The 20603-nt window shown below is 39.9% G+C and overlaps 1 protein-coding gene across 1 annotated transcript; it reads left to right on the plus strand.

Moving 5' to 3' along the window:
• The first annotated feature begins 5875 nt into the window (after nt 1–5875).
• On the plus strand, nt 5876–8899 carry LOC114469825 (macrophage-expressed gene 1 protein-like). Its single transcript, XM_028457652.1, has 2 exons — nt 5876–6346; nt 6869–8899. Exons 1-2 carry the CDS (start codon nt 5894–5896, stop codon nt 8525–8527), a joined length of 2112 nt encoding a protein of 703 aa, XP_028313453.1. The 5' UTR covers nt 5876–5893; the 3' UTR covers nt 8528–8899.
• Nucleotides 8900–20603: the final 11704 nt, after the last annotated feature.

Here is a 20603-nt window from a genome sequence, read left to right on the forward strand (position 1 = left end):
CTTTCACTCCACACACAGTGGTGGTAAGCTACTATTGTAGCCACAGCTGCCCTGGGGCAGACTGACAGAAGCGAGGCTGCCATAGTGAACCATCGGCCCCTCCCACCACCACCAACACTCACTCACACACTACATTCATACTAGACAATGTGCCTAAAGTGCCTTGCCCAAGGACACAGCAACAATGACTTGGCAAGAGTGAATTTTGAACCCCCAACTCTTTGTTCAGTTATTGGACGACCTACTCTACTACTGAGTCACGGTCACCCAGAAATCCTGAATAAACTATACCTTTCTCTCTCTCTCTTATGTTCGGCTATGATCATATGTAATGATAAGGTAATGTACTTTTAAGATCAACTGTAAAAGTATTTATGATGAATGTTCTTGATAAACTTTAACCATGTACATGTGACAACCTTGATAGTGAATAATGAGGAACTAAAGTTTAGTTTAGTTTATTTGAGCAATTCACATTCACATTTTTTTTATTTTATGCCAAAAACAAGATCATTAGAAATGAAAGCTCAAAGGGAGTCGGCTGAAGCAAGAAAGGTTATAGGCACCTAAATCATAAACAATTATTATTACAAACATACAAATAGCAACATCAACAAGAGAAAAAAGAAAATAATTTTTGTACATTTTGACATCACACAGAATTATTACAAACTACACACATTGATAAATACATTACATTGGTGTTTATGATAAAGTATTTGTATTAATTCCAATTATTATGGGGTTACCTACAGTTAATATTTGGAATTAATGCAAATTCTAAATCATAAACATGTAAATGCAAAGTTACCATGACTAGCGCTCACTTCAGGGGATACTCCCTCTGGTGACGTAAAAGAGTAACTACAGCTCCAGAAATAAAATCTAAAATCATCATAAGCACACATTTAAATGTGTCTTTTCTCACATAAAATAACTTTTAAGTATGTATGTATCTGTCTGTCTATCTACAGTATCCATCTATCTATCTTGAGCTTTATTCCTCAGAGCCCCTAAGCTCTGGAACTCAAACTCACTATACCAGATTTTAAATCCTTGCTTAAAACTTAACTCTATAAAAAGGCCTGTATTTTAATTGAATGTATTTATTTATTATTTTTTATATATTCTACCAATGTTTTTTGGTGTGAATTTTATTGACCAATTTTACTCTGTCTATGTTTTAAATCTTGTTTTCTCTTTGCACTCTCTAAAGCACTTTTTAACCTTATATGTGCTATATATATATATATATATATAAACTATCTATCTCTTAATTTATTTATCTATCTATCTAATGAATTATGTCTATATCTATATCTATCAATCTATCTAAGTATCTGTCTATCTACTGTATTTAATTATCTTAATTATTTATCTATCATCTAATAATTTATACATCTATTTAATTATTTATGTCTATATCTATCTATCTATCCATCTATCTAAGTATTTATCTATCTAATTATCTTAATTATTAATCTATCATCTAATTATCTATCTATCTATCTATCTTCCTTCCTTGGGCTTTTACTTTGACGCTTTTACTTTTACTTCCTGGTCACATGACGTTCTTATTCCTGTCTTCAGTAATTACAGTAAAACAAGAAAAGGAAACGAACAGAACGAATTTCGACCTATATTTTGAAATCCGTTTTTTTGTTTTTGGTTTCCTGTAACCCAAACAAAAAACAGAAAAACAGGGTTTTTCCATTTTATGGTTTCAAACGAAAAGACGAAAAAGGTTGCGTTTTTGACTTTTTCAAGCAATTAAATCCTGTCTGACAACGATTTATACGTTCATACCCTGACCTTGACGGTTGCCCTTAAAAAACCCTCACTATTAAATTCACTGCTCTATTCTGAGCATGTCTATTCATGCCGTGACATTATCTGAAACAACAAACAATAGTGAATGCGTAAAGCTTCGTGTATCATATAATTGACATGACATGACATGTCGAGGTGTTGGCCAAATGTTGAGTTTAGGGTTTCACATTGAGTTGTGGATAGGAATCAGGTTCAGGTTCAGGTGACTTTATTAGTACCCGTAAGTAGATTTGTTTTGAGGATGGCATCTATATAGACATTAAAACTACAGACCTCAAAGCACTGACAGAAACAGACAATCCACAACACATCGTACTCGACCGGGGCCAGGACCAAAGGAAAAGTGGACCAACTGAGCAATTAAAAGATCATTACAGCTTACAGTAAAAGACAATACAGGGATAAAACTACCATAAATAAATATCTGAAGCTATAAATGATTTAAAATAACAGCTGTAGTTCTTTGAGATATCCTTCATTTGTCCTACAAGGGGAAATTTACATTTCAGTTACATCCCCATCTAAGAATAAAACATGTTATATTTATAGATAGGTCTGAAGTAGTTGAAAACATCTGATGTACTGTAAGTAAAAAAGTGTACAAGTGTATGTACATTTAAAGGAGAGCACAAGGGTTAAAATAGACAAGAACAAATACAAAACACAAGTACACTGACACATGTTTGTGTGGAGAATAAAAAGCAGAGGTGACAGCACACACACCTGTGTGGAGATCACACTGTGTTTGATAAAAACCCGTTCACTCTGACTCTGTGTGTTCTGTTTGTTAAAAAGTCTAAAATCCAGCCCATATGATTATTACTTAAATTAAAATAATCCAGCAGGCAGATTAAAATGTGCGGTTGAATCGTGTTTAGAGCAGATGAAAAGTCAATAAATAAAAGTCTAATTCCCTCCATTTGTTTAAGGAGCAGGTTAAACAGAGTTAGTGTGGCGTCCATAAGCAAACTGTAGTGGGTCAAACAGCATTTTCAGTTTTATTTAAAAGTTCTCAAGGGTCTTCATCAGGAGCGAGGTCACAACTATGGGTCTAAAATCATTTAAAATGTGGGGACGCTTTGATTTAAAGATCAGGACAATGACAGCATTCGTCCAGACTTCAGGGACTTGCTGTGTTTCTAAAGACTGATTAAAAATATAATTAAAAACTGAGCTCAATTCTTTTGCACAGAACTTAAGTAAATGACTGCAGATATTGTCTGGACCAGGACTCCTGTTTACTTTTGTGCATGAAAAAGCTTTTACAACATCCGTCTGGGTTATGGGAAAGTGTTGATTATCCTGAAAATTGAGGCTCAGTTCCAGGATTTCTCTACTAAAATCAAACATATCAAAACAATTATAAAAACAGTTCAGGGTTGTAGCAAATTCAGTTTCTGAATGAAAGCTGTTTAAAGTGTCCATGAAGCCTGCTTTGGTCTTCATACGGGACCGGGCTGACCCACGGTTATTAGCAGCCATCTTGTCCTCCAGTTGAGACTTAAAGCTTTGTTTTGCTTTCAATATTTCAGTTTCTAGCTCCTTGGTAGCTAAATGAAAGTCAGATACAGTGCCATGTATTGGAGAAGATTTGAACTCTCTTCCTGTCTCTACTAAAGAATGTGAGAACAAACAACATCTGGAAGTTCATCTATATCATCACAGGACTGCAGAAATAAATGTGTGTTATGAGTTTCTCACACCACAGAAACATGTGTCATTGACCACTGAGCCAAATTTGAAAGATGAAAAAAAACTGCCAAGTATATAAAATTAGGTTTCAAAATCATAGAAAAACAAGCACTTCTCTCTGCTCTCAAATTTGATGTTTTATTTATTTATGTTTATTATCACCAAACTAAAGATAAAGCAGGAAACAATAAATAAGGAAATCATTTTCTCTGCTTCATTAAACGTCAGTCGAGGCTTCATTGGAACATTAGAGGATCCTCCTGTTTTATTAATATACCCCAAAACCACCCAAATGTCCACACCAGCAGGTCCATGTCATTAACATATAAACAAATACAACAAATGAACAAGCGAGGGTAGATTTATCATGTGCTAATGGCTATGGACAGGCCGCATGGCTGTTAGTACTGGCCCTAGCATAGTTAGCAGATGGCTAAATTAGCCCATAATGTTATCTGAACACACACAAATGATACTTATATTAAAGCATTATAGAGCTAACATGAGGTGGGTGTACTCTTGTGTTCTCATAAATACTTACGGTTTATCATTTACTCACACAGACACAACCACCCGATAACTAAAGAGAAACTAACGCTCTGCGGACGTAGCGATTACAACCAAACTTGCTACAGTCTAACTTGTGATTGGCTACATAAGAACTGTCAATCAAACTATTAAAGACACACATACATGGAATCCTTCGTCACAACTACTCTGGTGGAGACATGACTGGTTAGCTGACTGGTTTAGCGAGCTGCAAACTGTCATAAGAGATGCTATGTGGGACTGGAGAGCGAGCGTATTTATACGCTTCAGCAGCAGGGTCGGGTTAATGCTAATGATGGCTCCGCTACGTAATGTAGCTATGATTTCTGACCTGATCATTAAATCCTGAACACAGAAATTTGAAACAGTTTGTGAAGCCTTGCTCCATAATTACATTCTAAATGGTTGAATGGCTTTGTACATGTTTTAAGGAATATTTAATGTGTTTAGAAGAAAATGGCTGAATTTGCTTTGCACGGTCTTTAAAACATTCCTGCAGTGAGAGCACAGATTCATCTGACCACACTTTCACCTCCCGAGTCTGTGCTTTTTAAAAGCGACTTTAATCTCTATTAGAGATCCAAAGTGTTAACCCACCTGGTTGGACAGGAAACATATTGATAAAAGTTTGTTATGAACTTTTTAAGAGAAACATGGTTAAAATCACCCATTATGAAGTTAGGGGCGTCAGGTGAAATAGACTGCAGTTATATGAGCAAAGCAGTGTTAATATATATACAGTTGTTGTAAAAATTTCAGGAAACTCCCGAGGCACATAAAAGGGATGCAGCAAATTTACCCAGCAGAGACTTCCTCTTTTTTGTGGACTTTCTGTTCATGTTTAGTGACTCGTGATTACATTTAACTCTGCTGACTTCAAATTAAAGTGGCTTTCAGTTTCCTCTTCTGGGGAAGTTGAGCATTTTCCAGTAAACACACTGTGTTTGTTATTTTCCAAAGATACACAAAGATGTAAACCAGTGGTTCCCAACTTTTTTGGGTTGTGACCCCATTTTAATATCACAAATTTCTGGTGACTGCAGATAATTACTTTTTAAACATTACTTTTTGATCATGATTGTGATATAGTGTTACGAGAAGCTCTATAGTGAGGTTTATATTTGAGGAAAGGAAAGTTGCTTGAGATTGGGTGATGGTGTTTTAATTGAAAAAACAATCATTCATTTTTTTTGCAAAAATATAATTCTTATTTTTACCATTTAATTAACTATTTACTTTTTATACTGTATTTTTTTAAACTATATTTATATTTGAGGAAGTGAATGTATAGAATGTAGTTGTTTGAGATTGGGTGGTGTTTTCATTTTTAAAAGAATAAAATTACAAAGATATAATTTCAATCTGAATTTTTTGTAATAATTTACTAGACATTCCAAAACGACCTCATTTGGTGTGACAACCCTTAGGTTGAAAAACACTGATGTAGACTATCGTGTCATAACCAATAACAGGATTTTGGATTGGTCAGTTAGACTAAGGAGATGTCCGCAGTGATTAAAACTGTTTTCTACATTATCAGTTACTGTATTTAAAAAAAGGCAATGCATTACAATATTTGAGAAATGTATTCAAGTGATGAACAAGATCTCTAAGAGAAAGAGGAATTTAGAGCCATTTAAACACACCTATCGAGTGATTTCCAGAATCAGAAACTCAAGCAGAAGTAAATCATCTAGACGTCCTGCTTTAACCACATACTCCTCCCACTTCATCACATGATAAACATCTTTCTAAGGATGGGGGAGAGTTACAGTACAAGTTGACTTCTTTTGTTTCCCAAAGTTTCATTTCTGATGCAGCCATGCTGAAGACACCACTGACCCTTTTGGCCCTCTCTCTCCTTCATGTCTGTGCTCCAGTCCCCATCGACCGTCCGACCAACTGGCTGCGACAGTGTCGAGCCTCCACCAACCTCTCCATCACAGCGCTGGAGGTGTTGCCGGGCGGAGGCTGGGACAATCTCCGTAACCTGGACATGGGTCGAGTTATGAACCTCAGCTACTTCCAGTGCCAGACCACAGAGGACGGGCGCTATCTGATTCCGGACGAGGTGTTTGTGATTCCTCAGAAACAGACGGGCGTGGAGACGAGCTCAGAGATCATCCGTTCATTCCTGGAGCAGAAGAGCGTTACATCCAACACCATCAATGCAGACATGTCCTTTAAATCAGTGTTGAATGGTAAATTTTCAACAGAGAACATGAGGATGAAAACGCATCAGGTCAAAGACTCTTCAACTACGACCAGAGTGCAGGTGAGTTTATTTCTTTGATGGTTCTTAGAAGAATCAGAAAAAAAACATACTGTACTGATTGTTGTGGTAGTTTGGATGAATGAGATGGAGTTTAGCTTTAGGGTTGCTGGTCAGATGCTGACACAGGGTTTAATTGGTCAAATGTTTTTGGGGAAGAGACCAGTCTGGCCAGTTCTGGTCAGACTGCCCAAAGCAGGCCAGATACCATGGTACACTGATAGCACTCACCAAGGTTTCTACCTGAGGAGGCTCCACTATGTTTTGACTACCACTATCAGCAACATACTGTACACAACCTTGAGAGGACTGAACAGCAGCAGATTCACTGAGACACACTGGAAGCTTGTTTACTTCTGAATCTCAGACCAGCTTGTTCCCCGAAACCATTTGACCAAATAAACCCTGTGTCAGCATCTGACCAGCAACCCTAAAGCTGGACTCCATCTCATTCATCCAAACCACCACAACACTGACAAAGAGTTGGATTCAGACATTAATGTCCCGCTTTTCTTATTTCTAAAGGTTCGTAACTTCATCTACACTGTGAAGGCTTATCCAGACTTCAGGCTGGATGCACGCTTTGCTACGTTAGCCGTAGAAATTGCAGATGCTATTGAAACCAACCAGACCAAGTATGCAGATTACCTCTCTGAGAAGATGGTGGTGGATTATGGCACTCATGTTATCATTAGTGTTGACGCTGGAGCTACTTTGGTGCAGGAAGACTACCTCAGTTCTTCGTACGTGTCAGACGACGCATCACAAACATCCATTGTCAAGGCTTCAGCCGGCATCAATTTTTTTAACATACTTAAATTTGACATTGGCAGTGGAAGTAGCCAGAAGAGCTCATCGCTTCAGACTTATGAGTCCAATATTCAGTACTCACTCATTCAAAGCCACGGGGCCACACCTTTCTACCCTGGCATCACTTTGCAGAAATGGCAGGAAAGTATCCAGAACAACCTCGTAGCCATCGATCGCTCAGGAGTTCCCCTGGACTATGTCATAAACGTCAACACCTTACCTGATCTGCCGCCATCAACAGTTTCCAAAGTATCCAGTAAAGTGAGTGAAGCCATAAAGCGCTACTACAGAATCAACACCCGACCAGGATGTGTCGACATCAACTCCAAAAACTTCAATTTCCAGGCAAACGTTGACGATAAGTCTTGTGAGGGCCCTGCGACAAACCTCAGTTTTGGTGGCGTCTATCAGCAGTGTGTGAACCTCAGCCCAGATGCAGATCCATTGTGTGAGCCCCTGGCCCAGAAAAACCCAGATACGGGAGACTTTTCCTGTCGTCCCCCTTATACGCCAACTTTACTGAGGTCAGAAGTCAGGAAGCAAGCTTACACTAAAAATGATTGCTTTGAACAAAGTTATGCTTGTGGATTTCTCTGGCTGAGGACTTGTTATAAAACGGTGTGTATGACAAACGTTTACGTTCGATCGGCTCGTGTTGACACCTATTGGTGCTCCGTAAATGGAAAAGCACCGGCCTTTTCTGGCTTTCTGTTCGGAGGCTTTTACACATCAAACAATGAGAACCCTGTCACTAAAGCTAAAAACTGTCCTTCAAACTTTATTCCCGTTAAGTTTCTCTCAGACGGCCAAGTGATCTGTGTGAGCAACGACTATGAGATGGCCACGAGAGACGCCATCCAGTTTGGAGGACTCTTTAGCTGTCAGGCAAACAACCCGCTGGCAAATAATCAACGCAGGTGTCCGCCCAACTTCAGTCAGCACATGGCCACGATAAGCGACGGCTGCGAGATCCTTTATTGCATCAAGTCTGGACTTTTCACAGGCGGGGACCTCAAACCGATACATCTGCCTCCATTCACCCGATCGCCACCTCTGGCGACGCTATCCAACAACTCAGCGTTGGTTATGACTGATGGAGATACGAGTTGGATCAAGCTAGGGCAGACCAAGAAATGGAAGCTAGCAACACCAGAAGAAGTCGGGGAATTCATGCTGAAGCTTCACCCAGAAATGAAACCTATGACCAGTGGAGAAAAGGCTGGAATAGCTTTTGGGGTGATAATAGGTTTGATGGTGGTGGTAGCAGTCGTCTTAGTGCGAAGGAGGAGGAAGCAGGGTAGGGCTCAGATCCCTGTACACTATCAAGATAATAGTGGAACAGGTGAGAACCAGAGGCTGATGGATGAAGCTTAAGTAAGATGAACAGCATCTCAGTTGTCGACCTTTCCTATTAATCATGGAATTATTACAGTGTATTTGCTTTCAGTTTCAGAACCTTGGACATTTTTTCTTAAAATAGATTAGATCCCTAGATTAGATGAACAGTTACTGCCCTCTTGTGGCCAAAATACTCCAATACGTTTGAGGGATTAGACATTTCCACGACTTGTTTATGACTTTAGCTTTTGTCCTAAAATGCAAACAATTTACATGTTTACCTATAAATTCCTGAAAAGTATGAAAACTGAATGACTCTGATTAATCAAAGGTTTTTACTGGTTTAATTTTTTGTTTATATGGGCCACACACCAACTGTGTTGCTAAATAAAGATATATGTTACTGTATAATCCTGTGTTTGTTTGTTTTTTGTTTGATATGTTTATTTTGAAGAATGCAAGATCCACCACTTTTCAACATTACATTATAACAATCAACATCTTGAAACACAGAAAACAGAAGTGATTGGTTGCAGGTAATTCAAAGTTATGAGAAAGACCTGCATAGCTGTAAAAAACACCATCTTTATAAAGATCACGAAAGCATCTAATCCCTTTATTGTGCCATTGTAAAGCAACAGCATCCATATATGGTGGAGAAAAGAAATGATTTTTAATTAAGGGAGCTTTAGGGGAAGATACAAATGTAAAATGACTCCTAAACTGATACCAGATTCAAAGAACGGATCTCACATCTACATTTCCAATGAAGCCAGAGGGTTTAAGTGGTAGAGAAGACATAAGTAGAAGTAAGACCTTTTGCGGTAAGTAGAGTGGGATACGTTGAAACAAAAACCAATCTTGGCAATACGTTAATCTTCATTGTGTTAATCCGTCCAATAATAGATAATGGTAAACTATTCCATCTTTCCAAATCTGTTTTAAGGTGAATAATTAAGGGTGAAAAATTTGCAGAAAACAAACCTTTCTGAACTGACCTGCTTTCATTTCAAACACTGACTTCTGCTGCTTTAACGTTGCACTGTTTCTCCGACACAGACAAAGCGTTCCTGGAAATAATTTAAAAAAAATCTTTGACACACCAGAGTATAATCAGTTTTATCATTCATTCATTTTTCATTTATTTCAAGCGAATAGTGTGGCAGAAACAAAACAAAAGTATAGGCTACACAATAATAATCACATACACACTTAAAATGGAGAGGGGAGAAGAAAAACTCATTGAACCCCACCCCGATCTAACAAAGAATTAATATATACACAATAGCTGCTTCCTATTCAATTTTCTCAACAAAAAAAAACTCATTTATTTCTGCATTTATGGTAAATTTGCTTAACTCATTGTCAGATACAGATTATTTCCAGGAGTTTGTTGCTATGAAAAGATGTTGTGCTCAACATGGTCTCTCTGGTCTCTGCTGCCACCTGCTGGATTCAACATCAAGTACTTTGTTAGAGAGGAAGTGCCCTTATTATTTAATTAAATTATATATATATCTGCGGACCAGTGGGTGGGTCCGGGGCGCCCTTGGCTGGGGGCTGCTGTTCCGCACCGGATGTGTGCCGTTGGAGAGCCTCCGCCGGTGGGGGGCATTACTCTGTGGCTTGAGCTGTCCGGTGAGCAGCGGGGAGGCCTGGGCTGCTGTCCTTGTGCCATCTGGGGCTGGGCCGGTCCTGGTTGGGGTCTTCCGGGGCGGGTGGCGCGGGCTGCGCCCTTGCATGCCTGCGGGTGGGGCCCCTGCCTGGGTGGTGTCCTGCGAGGCCGAGGTCTGCGGCTCTATGGCCTCGGGGCTGCATGCCGGTCTGGCTGGGGGGGGGGCCTAACTTTAGCAATATTTAAGGCTCATCAATAAAGCGACATCAATAAAAGGTGATCTGGGGTGCTCTGGGGGGCTCGGTCAGTGCGCCTGGGGGCTGGCGGGGCTTCTTGCAGCATCCCCTTGGTGCCAAAAGCAAAGAGGCAAAAGTTTTTGGATTTTTTTTGTCCACTCTAATTTGGAATTTTTACCCAATTTCTGTTGTTTTTAAATTCCCATTTCACCTCCTTTTCCACCATTTTGGCCACTTTTAATTCATTTTATTTCTGATTAAAACAAGGATTTACAACTTTAGGATGACTACCATGAGAAGGAGGCACCCCAACAACACACACCTGGTGTGTGATATAGCAACCCCTCGGCCAAAGGCACCCAGACCCACCAGGCAATAGACTACGACCCCAACCACCAGATCAGCGAGCGCCACCCTCCAGCAAACAGCATCATCCCGAATTGCCATGCAGCCCCGGCACAGACGCCAACACCTCCCCAAAGTGCCCACCCCCCACACCGGCGCAGCAGGCCGCAGGCCCGCTCACCACGGGGACCGCCCCCAAGGCATCCAGAAGACGAGACAAGCACTAAGCCATACCCGAAGGGTAGAGGCACCCCCACGCCCCCTTAACCCATTTTATTTCTGATTAAACAAAGGATTTCCATCTTTAAGATGACTATAATAATAATAAATGTTCCTGGAACAGTGGATATTATTCAGATGAATAAATAAATGTGGTTATCACAGATTCATAGAACAATGGACCATCATTTTACTGACTTTATGGATGGACCCCAAAAATCTCTCCCCTTTATTCCCCCTTATAGATGGTCCTGTCTTCACATGACTGTTCTTCAATGTTCATGTCTGTGTTCAACCACCTTCAGCAACAGTGGGGATCCCCGCTCTCTGGAACCTTTATTTTGGGGGTCGTGGGCTGAAAAGTTTGAGAACCTCTGAGTTAGACTAAGGAGTCTGTATTGATTAAACATGGACTGTTTTGGACAAAAATTGGGGAAAAAAAGATAGTAATGGGCAAAAGGAAGCAAAAGTCTGAAAAAAAATAAAATAGTGTCAAATTATTTGGAGAAATGGCAAAAAATAGAAAAGAAAAGGGTAAAAAGGAGTTAAAAAATGTCCCCCTTTTAAGATTTTCTGTGGGAATAATAATTAAAATGAAGAAAAAGCCACATGTTGACTTGAGAATCACTGACTTAACAGTTGTATTATGGTTTTAGTAAATTAAAGCAGAACTAAGTAAAGTGTGCTTAGCGCTCTCCCTAAAGGTCGTTTTTGGTTCCGTTGTAAACACTAAGCACCCCCCAGAGGCAGCAGCTCCTCCCTCTCGCTACAGTGAGACGGGCAGTGGGAGGCTTCCTAAACGTACCAGGGCAAAATTAAAGCAGTTATCTTCTTGAATAACCCAACATTCTGAGTGAACTCATCCTTTAGTAACTCTGTAAGTTGATCATTTATACCATAAAAATGGTACTGTTTATGATAAGGGAAGTGATCAGCCAGTTGTCTCCCCTGTCACCCTGCTGCGCACACACACACACACACACACACACACACACGTTCCCTGGTAATGATGTCACTGGAACGATGACGTGACCAGAAAGCATCACAGTGTTCAAGCGACTCATCACGGGCGATTGAAGCGACTGCAGTCGCTACAGTCGCGTTCAGTGTGAACACACCTTTAGTGTGTATTGTTGTAAAGCAGTATGTGTTGTCATGAGAACGAGAACAGAGCTGTGAGACTAACACCAGGTCAGAGGCAGGAAAGTTGCAAGTGAGGTTTTCTGGCCAGAGACAGCAGAGGGGGGAGAGCGGGTGAAAGCCCCCCCGATCACCCCTTAAACACTTGTAATAACCTCAGAGAGATATGAGAAGGATTTATTAAGGTGAAAAAGTTACTTAATTCTGCTTTAATTTATTTAACTAAATAAGGAGTCAATGGTTGACCTTAGAACACCTTCATTTTTAAAATCACTGCTCCACCCTGAGCACGTCTATTTATCCAGTGATATTATCTGAAACAACAAACGGTGAAACTTTTGTTGTTGTGACATGTGACAGTGACATGACTAGATGTTCAGGTTAGGGTTTTTACCTGCACAGAGATTTCCTCCTTTTTTATAACGTTCAAATATCTGCTTTCTGTTCATGTTTAGTCACTTATGATTACATTTAACTTTGCTGACTTCAAATTAAAGTGGGTTTCAGTTCAAATCAAATCAAACTTTATTTATAGAGAACTTTTCATATACACAATATAGTTCAAAGTGTTCTACATAATTAAAACCTTACATACAATAAAAAAATCCACAGGAAACCCCAACAACATCAGACAAACACTTCCCATAAAAGTCCTGTCTGTGAGGATAAAAACCATTTGTGAACAGCACCAGAGATGTTTATCAGATTATTTAGTCTATTCAAAAGAATGGTGTGTTCTACGGTATCAAAAGCAGCACTGAGGTCCAGTAGAACCAACACTGTTTGTCTTTTTGTGTCCAGGTTATTCCTCATGTCATTTAAAAACTTGAGGAGGGCAGTCTCTGTGCTGTGGTTCACCCTAAAACCAGACTGGTACTTTTCAAAAATATTACAATCAGCTAAAAAAAAGTAATTCAACTGAATAAAAACATGTTTTTCAAAAAAATTTGCTTATAAGTGGTAAGTTGGATATTGGTCATCTGCTGCTTTAAAGGCTAAAGGGAAGTTTCCCGTCTGAAGACAGCAATTCACAATGTTTAAAAGTTCCTCACTGAAAGATCCATGAAATGTTTTAAAAAATGAAGTCAGGATTGGATCTAAAAGACGTGGTGGGTTTGACTGGTTAAAACTTTATCAGACATCTCAGCATCAACCAGGACAAAACTGTCAAGTGTTTCCTCGTGTAAAGAAAGACACTCAGCCTCAGGACTGTTAAAAAACACGTTACAGTTAGTTAAAATATTGCTTTTAATAGAGTCGATCTTTGCTTTGCAAACTGCTCACAAAGAGACTCAGAGGGAGTGATCTGTGAACTGGTAAAAGCAGGGTCAATAATTGAAAATAAAACTTTGGGGTTATTGTTATGAGGTTATTGCATTTTTTACAGCATCATTATGTTTTATTATGTTCATTGTTGTTCTGTTTTTTCTCCACCTTCTCTCTGCCACACTGCATCTTCTTTGAAGTTTATTCAATATGTAATTTATCCATGGGAGTGAAGGTTTTGGAAATATTTATTTTAAGTAGAGCAATTACAATTGTTTCCACTATTGGGGAAGTTTGGCATTTTTCCAGTAAACACACTTATTTACCAAAGAGAACTCAAAGATGTTTGTAGACTGTTGTGTTGTAACACTTTGACAACTAACAGGTTATGGATTGCTCCGTGAGACCGGGGGTTCTTAACGTTATGGTCAGGACCTCATTAGGGGTCGCAAGACACTGGGAGGGGGTCGCCAGATGCCTTCAAGAATTATTCTTGCCATATTTTTGCCCATTTTAATGTATTTTTGCCAAATTACTCTCATTTCTGACACTTTTCCATCAAATTTCAATGCCTTTTCTGCACATTTTTTCCACTTTCAAGACATATTCAACACTGATAAACCCTTTCCATCTAACGATCTAACATCACCTGTATTGACCCATTATTGTCACTTTCAACCACTTTTCACCATATTTCATGCTTATTTTTGCCAATTTAACCCCATTCACCATTTGTTACGCTCATTATTTGCCAGACTAAGGAGTCTGTATTGAACTTTAGCAATATTTAAGGCTCATCAATAAAGCAACATCAAAAAAAGGTGATCTGGTTTGCTCTGGGGGGCTCAGTCGGTGCGCCTGGGGGCTGGCGGGGCCTCTTGCAGCATCCCCTTGGTGCCAAAAGCAGTCAAGAGAGGCAAAAGTTTTTGGATTTTTTTGTCCACTCTAATTTGGAATTTTTACCCAATTTCTGTTGTTTTTAAATTCCCATTTCCCCTCCTTTTCCACCATTTTGGCCACTTTTAATTCATTTTATTTCTGATTAAAACAAGGATTTACATCTTTAGGATGACTACCATGAGAAGGAGGCACCCCAACAACACACACCAGGTGTGTGATATAGCAACTCCTCGGCCAAAGGCACCCAGACCCACCCAGAGGCCAGACCCACCAGGCAATCGACTACGACCCCAACCACCGGATCAGCGAGCGCCACCCTCCAGCAAACAGCATCATCCCGAAGTGCCATGCAGCCCCGGCACAGACGCCAACACCCCCCCAAAGTGCCCACCCCCCACACCGGCGCAGCAGGCCGCAGGCCCGCTCACCACGGGGACCGCCCCCAAGGCAACCAGAAGACGAGACAAGCACTAAGCCATACCCGAAGGGTAGAGGCACCCCCACGCCCCCTTAACCCATTTTATTTCTGATTAAACAAAGGATTTCCATCTTTAAGATGACTATAATAATAATAAACATTCCTGGATAACAGTGGATATTATTCAGATGAATAAATAAATGTGGTTATCACAGATTCATAGAACAATGGACCATCATTTTACTGATTTTATGGATGGACTCCAACAATCTCTCCCCTTTATTCCCCCTTATAGATGGTCCTGTCTCCACATGACTGTTCTTCAATGTTCATGTCTGTGTTCAACCACCTTCAGCTACAGTGGGGGTCCCCGCTCTCTGGGACCTTTATTTTGGGGGTCACAGACTGAAAAGGTTGAGAACCTCTGAGTCTGTATTGAATAAACATGAACTGTTTTGGACAAATTTTGGGAAAAAAAGATAGTAATGGGCAAAAGGAAGCTAAAGTCTGAAAAAAACTAAAATAGTGTCAAATTATTTGGAGAAATGGCAAAAAATAGGACAAAGAAAAAGGTAAAAAGGAGTTAAAAAATGTCCCCCTTTTAAGATTTTCTGTGGGAATAATAATTAAAATGAAGAAAAAGCCACATGTTGACTTGAGAATCACTGACTTAACAGCTGTATTATGGTTTTAGTAAATTAAAGCAGAACTAAGTAAAGTGCGCTTAGCGCTCTCCCTAAAGGTCGTTTTTGGTTCCGTTGTAAACTCTAAGCACCCCCCAGAGGCAGCAGCTCCTCCCTCTCGCTACAATGAGACGGGCAGTGGGAGGCTTCCTAAACGTACCAGGGCAAAATTAAAGCAGTTATCTTCTTGAATAACCCTACATTCTGAGTGAACTCATCCTTTAGTAACTCTGTAAGTTGATCATTTATACCTGTAGTGGCACTCGGCTCGTTCCTCTCATGTACCACCGTGTAAACCGAATCTTTAACACCACGTTTCTGACGCGAGCGACGAGACATGACAAACTTCTTCTTGTTTTAAACCTTTTAGTTGACAAAATAAGAAAAAGATTACAAAGTCTGAAGCACGGTCAAAAGACTGTGTTGCTTCCATCACTTATTCAGCTCAACAAAAACACATGATTGACGTAAGTTACATCCAATCACCGTTAAAAGTTAGGAGTGACGTCATAACACAGTCAGCAAATATGAAACGTTTTAAACACACAAGCACATCCCTAAATTATGCATTTTAAACTAATATAAAACATATGAATTATGATAAACATAAACATGTCATTCCAAAAAAATTTAATATTTAAACACAAATATTACTATTTTTAAAATAGTATCTTTATGGCCCTTACATTACCCGGCCCCCAATTGTTTCATACTGGAAAGTTAAACAATTGAAACTTAAACATTTGCATTTAAAACCTTTCATAATGTCCATGAACTGTTCAACTTAAACATATGTAAAACAAACTTATTTCCTCATTTCTCTTAGTCTTCTGCAGGCTTCTCTGCCGACGCTGCCTCCTCTAACAAACACAGTTTGGTAATGGGTCTTTCCAAGGTGCTGGTCTTGGTTTTGATCTTCACTCTGCGCACCAAGCCGCTGGAATCTGGTAGTGTTTCGATTACTCTCCCCATAAGCCAGGAATTGCGTGGAGAAGAACTGTCGACTAGCAGTACAACATCTCCGGCCACAAAGTTTCTTCTTGAACTCGACCACTTCTGACGTTCTTGGAGAAGAGAAAGGTACTCCTTGGTCCACCTTGTCCAGAATAAGTCTGTGAGATATTGGACTTGCTTCCATCGCCTTTTTGTGTAAGAGTCGTCCTTGCTGAAGCTCCCTGGAGGCATGTTGGGTTGTGAGTTCAGCAACAATAAATGATTCGGTGTGAGAGGTTCAACGTCATTTACGTCATCTGAGATGCTCGTGAGTGGCCTGCCATTGATGATGCTCTCAACTTCACGCATGATGGTCTGAAGACAATCATCATTCACAGTTTGTTCTTTCACCAGCGAGCTGATTATTCTTCGGACCGTACGAATCTGCCTTTCCCAAATCGCACCATGATGGGAAGCTCCAGGGCTGTTGAATATCCACTTTATTCCTTTTGGTTGCAATAATCTTTCGATCTTGTCATTGTTCAGATGTTGAATAGCCTCTCTCATCATTCTGTCTGAGCCAACAAAGTTTGTGCCATTGTCAGAGCGCATGATGGTGGGTGGACCTCTTCTGCTTATAAAACGTCGAATTGCATTGATGCACGAGTCTGTGTCCAGGCTATCGGCAATTTCAATATGTACTGCTCTGAGAGTGAGGCAAGTAAACAGTACACCATATCTCTTTACTGTAGTGCGACCTCGCTTCACATCAAAGGGTCCAAAGTAATCGACACCAGTGTTCGTGAAAGGCGGTTTATCGGGCAAAAGGCGATCTTCGTTTGCCATCTTTTGCTCTCCAACTTTACCATTGTTCCTGCGGCACACTGTACACTTGTTTATTAACTTCCGAATAGCAGAATTGGCTTGAGGGATCCAATATTTGCAGCTTAGTTGTGCCAAGACATAACTTCGTCCACAGTGTCCTGTTCTTTGGTGTATGTCTGTCATGATCAATGTGGAAACTCTACTGTGCTTAGAGAGTATAACTGGGTGTTTTGCATTTACTGGCATGGCTGACTTATTGAGTCTTCCACCAACTCTCAAAGTGCCTTCTTGAAGAATCGGATCTAATTTGCGGAGCTGACTGTTACAACTGACTTGGTTGCCCCTTTTTAAAGCTTTAATCTCCTCTTCAAAATGTTGTCTTTGACTGAAGTGAATTATTTCTGCTTCTGCTGCAATCAGATCATCCAAGGTGATTGAGTTTTGTTTTGTTTTTCGACATTTTTCAATGTGATGTTTTAACTTTGACCTTTGCCTTTGCGGTTCCTTTTCAGTTTCACTGATTGCCTTTGAGAACGTTTTTCTTTCATTCTTTAGGTGCTGTAAGGTCTTCTTTAGCTTTAACATCCAGGCAACTGACCTTTTTAGTTTATGCCAGTCCGAGTAATAGTTTATCAGTTTGCTCATAGGTTCCACATTTTCTTCGGCTTTGATTGTGTTGACCGTTACCGTGTTTTTGACCTCTGGGTCATCGTGAAGACTTTCTTTTCTTTGCACAGGTTGAGTTGGCCAGTCACACTCTTTGTTTAACAAAAAGTCTGGTCCTTGAATCCATGTTCCTCCTTTTAACAAACTTTTAGCCCTGAGGCCTCTGCGCTTTGTGTCATCAAGTTCCTTTCTCATGGGACCATTAACAGTCCATCCAATAGCCGTCTTCACTGCGTATGGTCCACCATCACTGCTGTTAATTATGTGCCACGGTTCCATGGCTTTCGGGCAGTTTGATCCAATGAGTAAGCCTACACCCGCATCCAGTTCAGGCAGACTTACTTCTTTAAGATAAGACCACTTCTCAATTTCTGATTGTTTAGGTATGTTGGAGGTGTGAACAGGTATACTGCTGTGTGTGTACACTTTGGGTAGGTCGATATACAGTAACTGTTTTCTTCCAGTCCATACACTTCCAGGTCTGATAACACATAACTGTTCATAAGTTTTTGTTCTCCAGGTGAGTTTTGACCCATGGTGCTGAGCAGTATTTGTGTGGGCTTTCCTTTAACGTTCATCTTCCTTTGAAGTTCACCTGTGCAGAACGTTGCTGTGCTTCCTGGATCTATAAAAGCATATGTTTGCACATATTTGTTGCTTTTCTTTGATTTAATTTTTACCGGCACTATTGGCAGCACACATTCAGATTCCCCGGCCCCCGTGAGGGTACAGGACTCTTTTTGGATAGAAACCTGAGCACACGATACTTCAGTTCCACGAACACCGTTGCTTTTCTCAGCTGAGTTTCTATTTACACCGCCATTCCTTTCAGGTGAAACAGTGCCTTCTGATTTTGCAATGTGTAGAATGTCTGGATGTTTTAATGTACAGTCTTTACACTCTAGTTTTCTTTTGCAGAACTTGCTGAGATGACCAGGAATTAAGCATCCAAAACATAGGCCCTTTGACTTCAAAAACTCCAAGCGATCTTTGTGTGGTTGACTTTTTATTTTGCTGCATGAAGCCAAAGTGTGAAATTGCTGGCAGTACAGACATGGTTTATCGAATGCACTTTCTACTTTGTTTGAGTCTGCTGTCTTTACACGTGTACTTGGAAACTGCTTACTTTTAGCTGAGACATTAGTTGCAAAACTGCTTCCGCGGACCTCTCTTTTAGCATAATGTTTTTCTTTTTGCTCAGATTTTCCAGCTGGAGATGTTCGACTGTCCGGTATATCACCAAAGAGGGGATCTAATGCTATTTTTGCTTGACGGTCTATATATTTAACCAAATCGGCAAACTTTGCTCTTTCATTTTTTCGTTCTTTAATATTGTAAGCTTCAGCACGCCAACGTTCTTTCATTTTGTAGGGAAGTTTGGACACCACTGTCCATAAATTGGTAGGATTGTCCATCTCCTCCAAATATTCTATGTCCTCCATAGTGTTGTGACATCCAACCAAAAACATTGCGTAGTTGCTCAATGCCTTTCCATCTTCTGCCTTAATTTGTGGCCACTTTAATGCTCTATCGATGTAAGCGCTGGCGATGTGTAATTCGTCCCCATAATGTCTGTGAAGTAATCTTTTAGCTTCACGGTATCCTTTATCAGATGACATGTGAACACAGCTTTGAACTAGCTCTTGAGGTTCACCGGCTGTAAATTGCTCCAAAAAATAGAGTTTATCTTGATCATTGTCTGTCTTTTGTTCTATTGAATGTTGAAATGCTCTGATGAATGACTTATATTGTAGCACGTCACCTTTGAAAACAGGAATATCCTTCATTGGCAGCTGAGACTGCTTCTGTTGTTTTACCAGTAGCTCAGTAATTGCATTTTGATTTTCCATAACCTTTAGTATGTCATCATCTCTTTTTATTTGTGCATTATTCATTGTGTCTTGAGGAGCCACAGTTTGAAACACTCCTGATGGTGCATGAAGGCTTGCTCTGTCTGCTGGAGAGCGCACAGCTATATTTGTGTCTTTTGTGTTCATGCTTTGTGATTTTTGTTTTATTACATGGCTAATCAAACCATCTTCTGTACTCTCGTACTCTTTAAACACTTTTAATTTTGCACTGCTTTCTGCCAAAGCGGTTTCCATCTAGAGTTCTTCCTTTGCTAACTTAAGTTTAGCCATTTCTATCTCAAGCTGTTGTCTTTTCTTTTGTGCAGCAACACGTTCAAGTAGTGCTGCATGTTCTGCTTCTTGTTTAATACGTGTTGATGACAGTCGTGATGATGTTGTTATTTGACTGACTTGTGAACCACGTTTGTGCGTGTTCAGCATCCCTGAATCCAGCTTGTGAGACACTGTCACTTGGTTTTACAAAATCTTGCATTGCTTCCATGTCACAACCGTTTTTCAGCACTGATTCATATATATCTGCAATCCATGCTTTAACTGTTTTCATAAAGTCTCTAATGGCTGCCATTTTTGGTTCGAACCATTTCTCCTGATCATCCGTTTTTTCATCTTCAGGAAGAAAACTGGCAACATCATTATTGAGGCAACAAAACTCATTGAGAAAAATTGCAAACTCTTTTTCCATAGCACCATTTACAATTCCAACATTTTGAGCATCTGCCATCAACATTTCCACTTCTTTTAATTTACTTGACAAAGCTGCAAACTTTTTTCTTCTCTGTGCTATGCACCTGTTCAATTTCTCCTCCAACCCTTTTTCTGTCAGCCTGCGGTGTCTTCCCTGCTCCATTGCATCATTCACACTGCCAAAGCCTTTTTCATTATCCATTTTAATATTGCAGAGAAGGAGCTAGTTGTATGCAAAAGTTTAAAAGCACCTTGTTTCAAAGTCACTTTTCTTCATAAAACGAGTGCAAAACAACATATTAAATGCTTCC

The sequence above is a fragment of the Gouania willdenowi genome, chromosome 9 (assembly GCF_900634775.1).
Source record: "Gouania willdenowi chromosome 9, fGouWil2.1, whole genome shotgun sequence".
In the NCBI taxonomy this organism is placed as follows: domain Eukaryota; kingdom Metazoa; phylum Chordata; class Actinopteri; order Blenniiformes; family Gobiesocidae; genus Gouania; species Gouania willdenowi.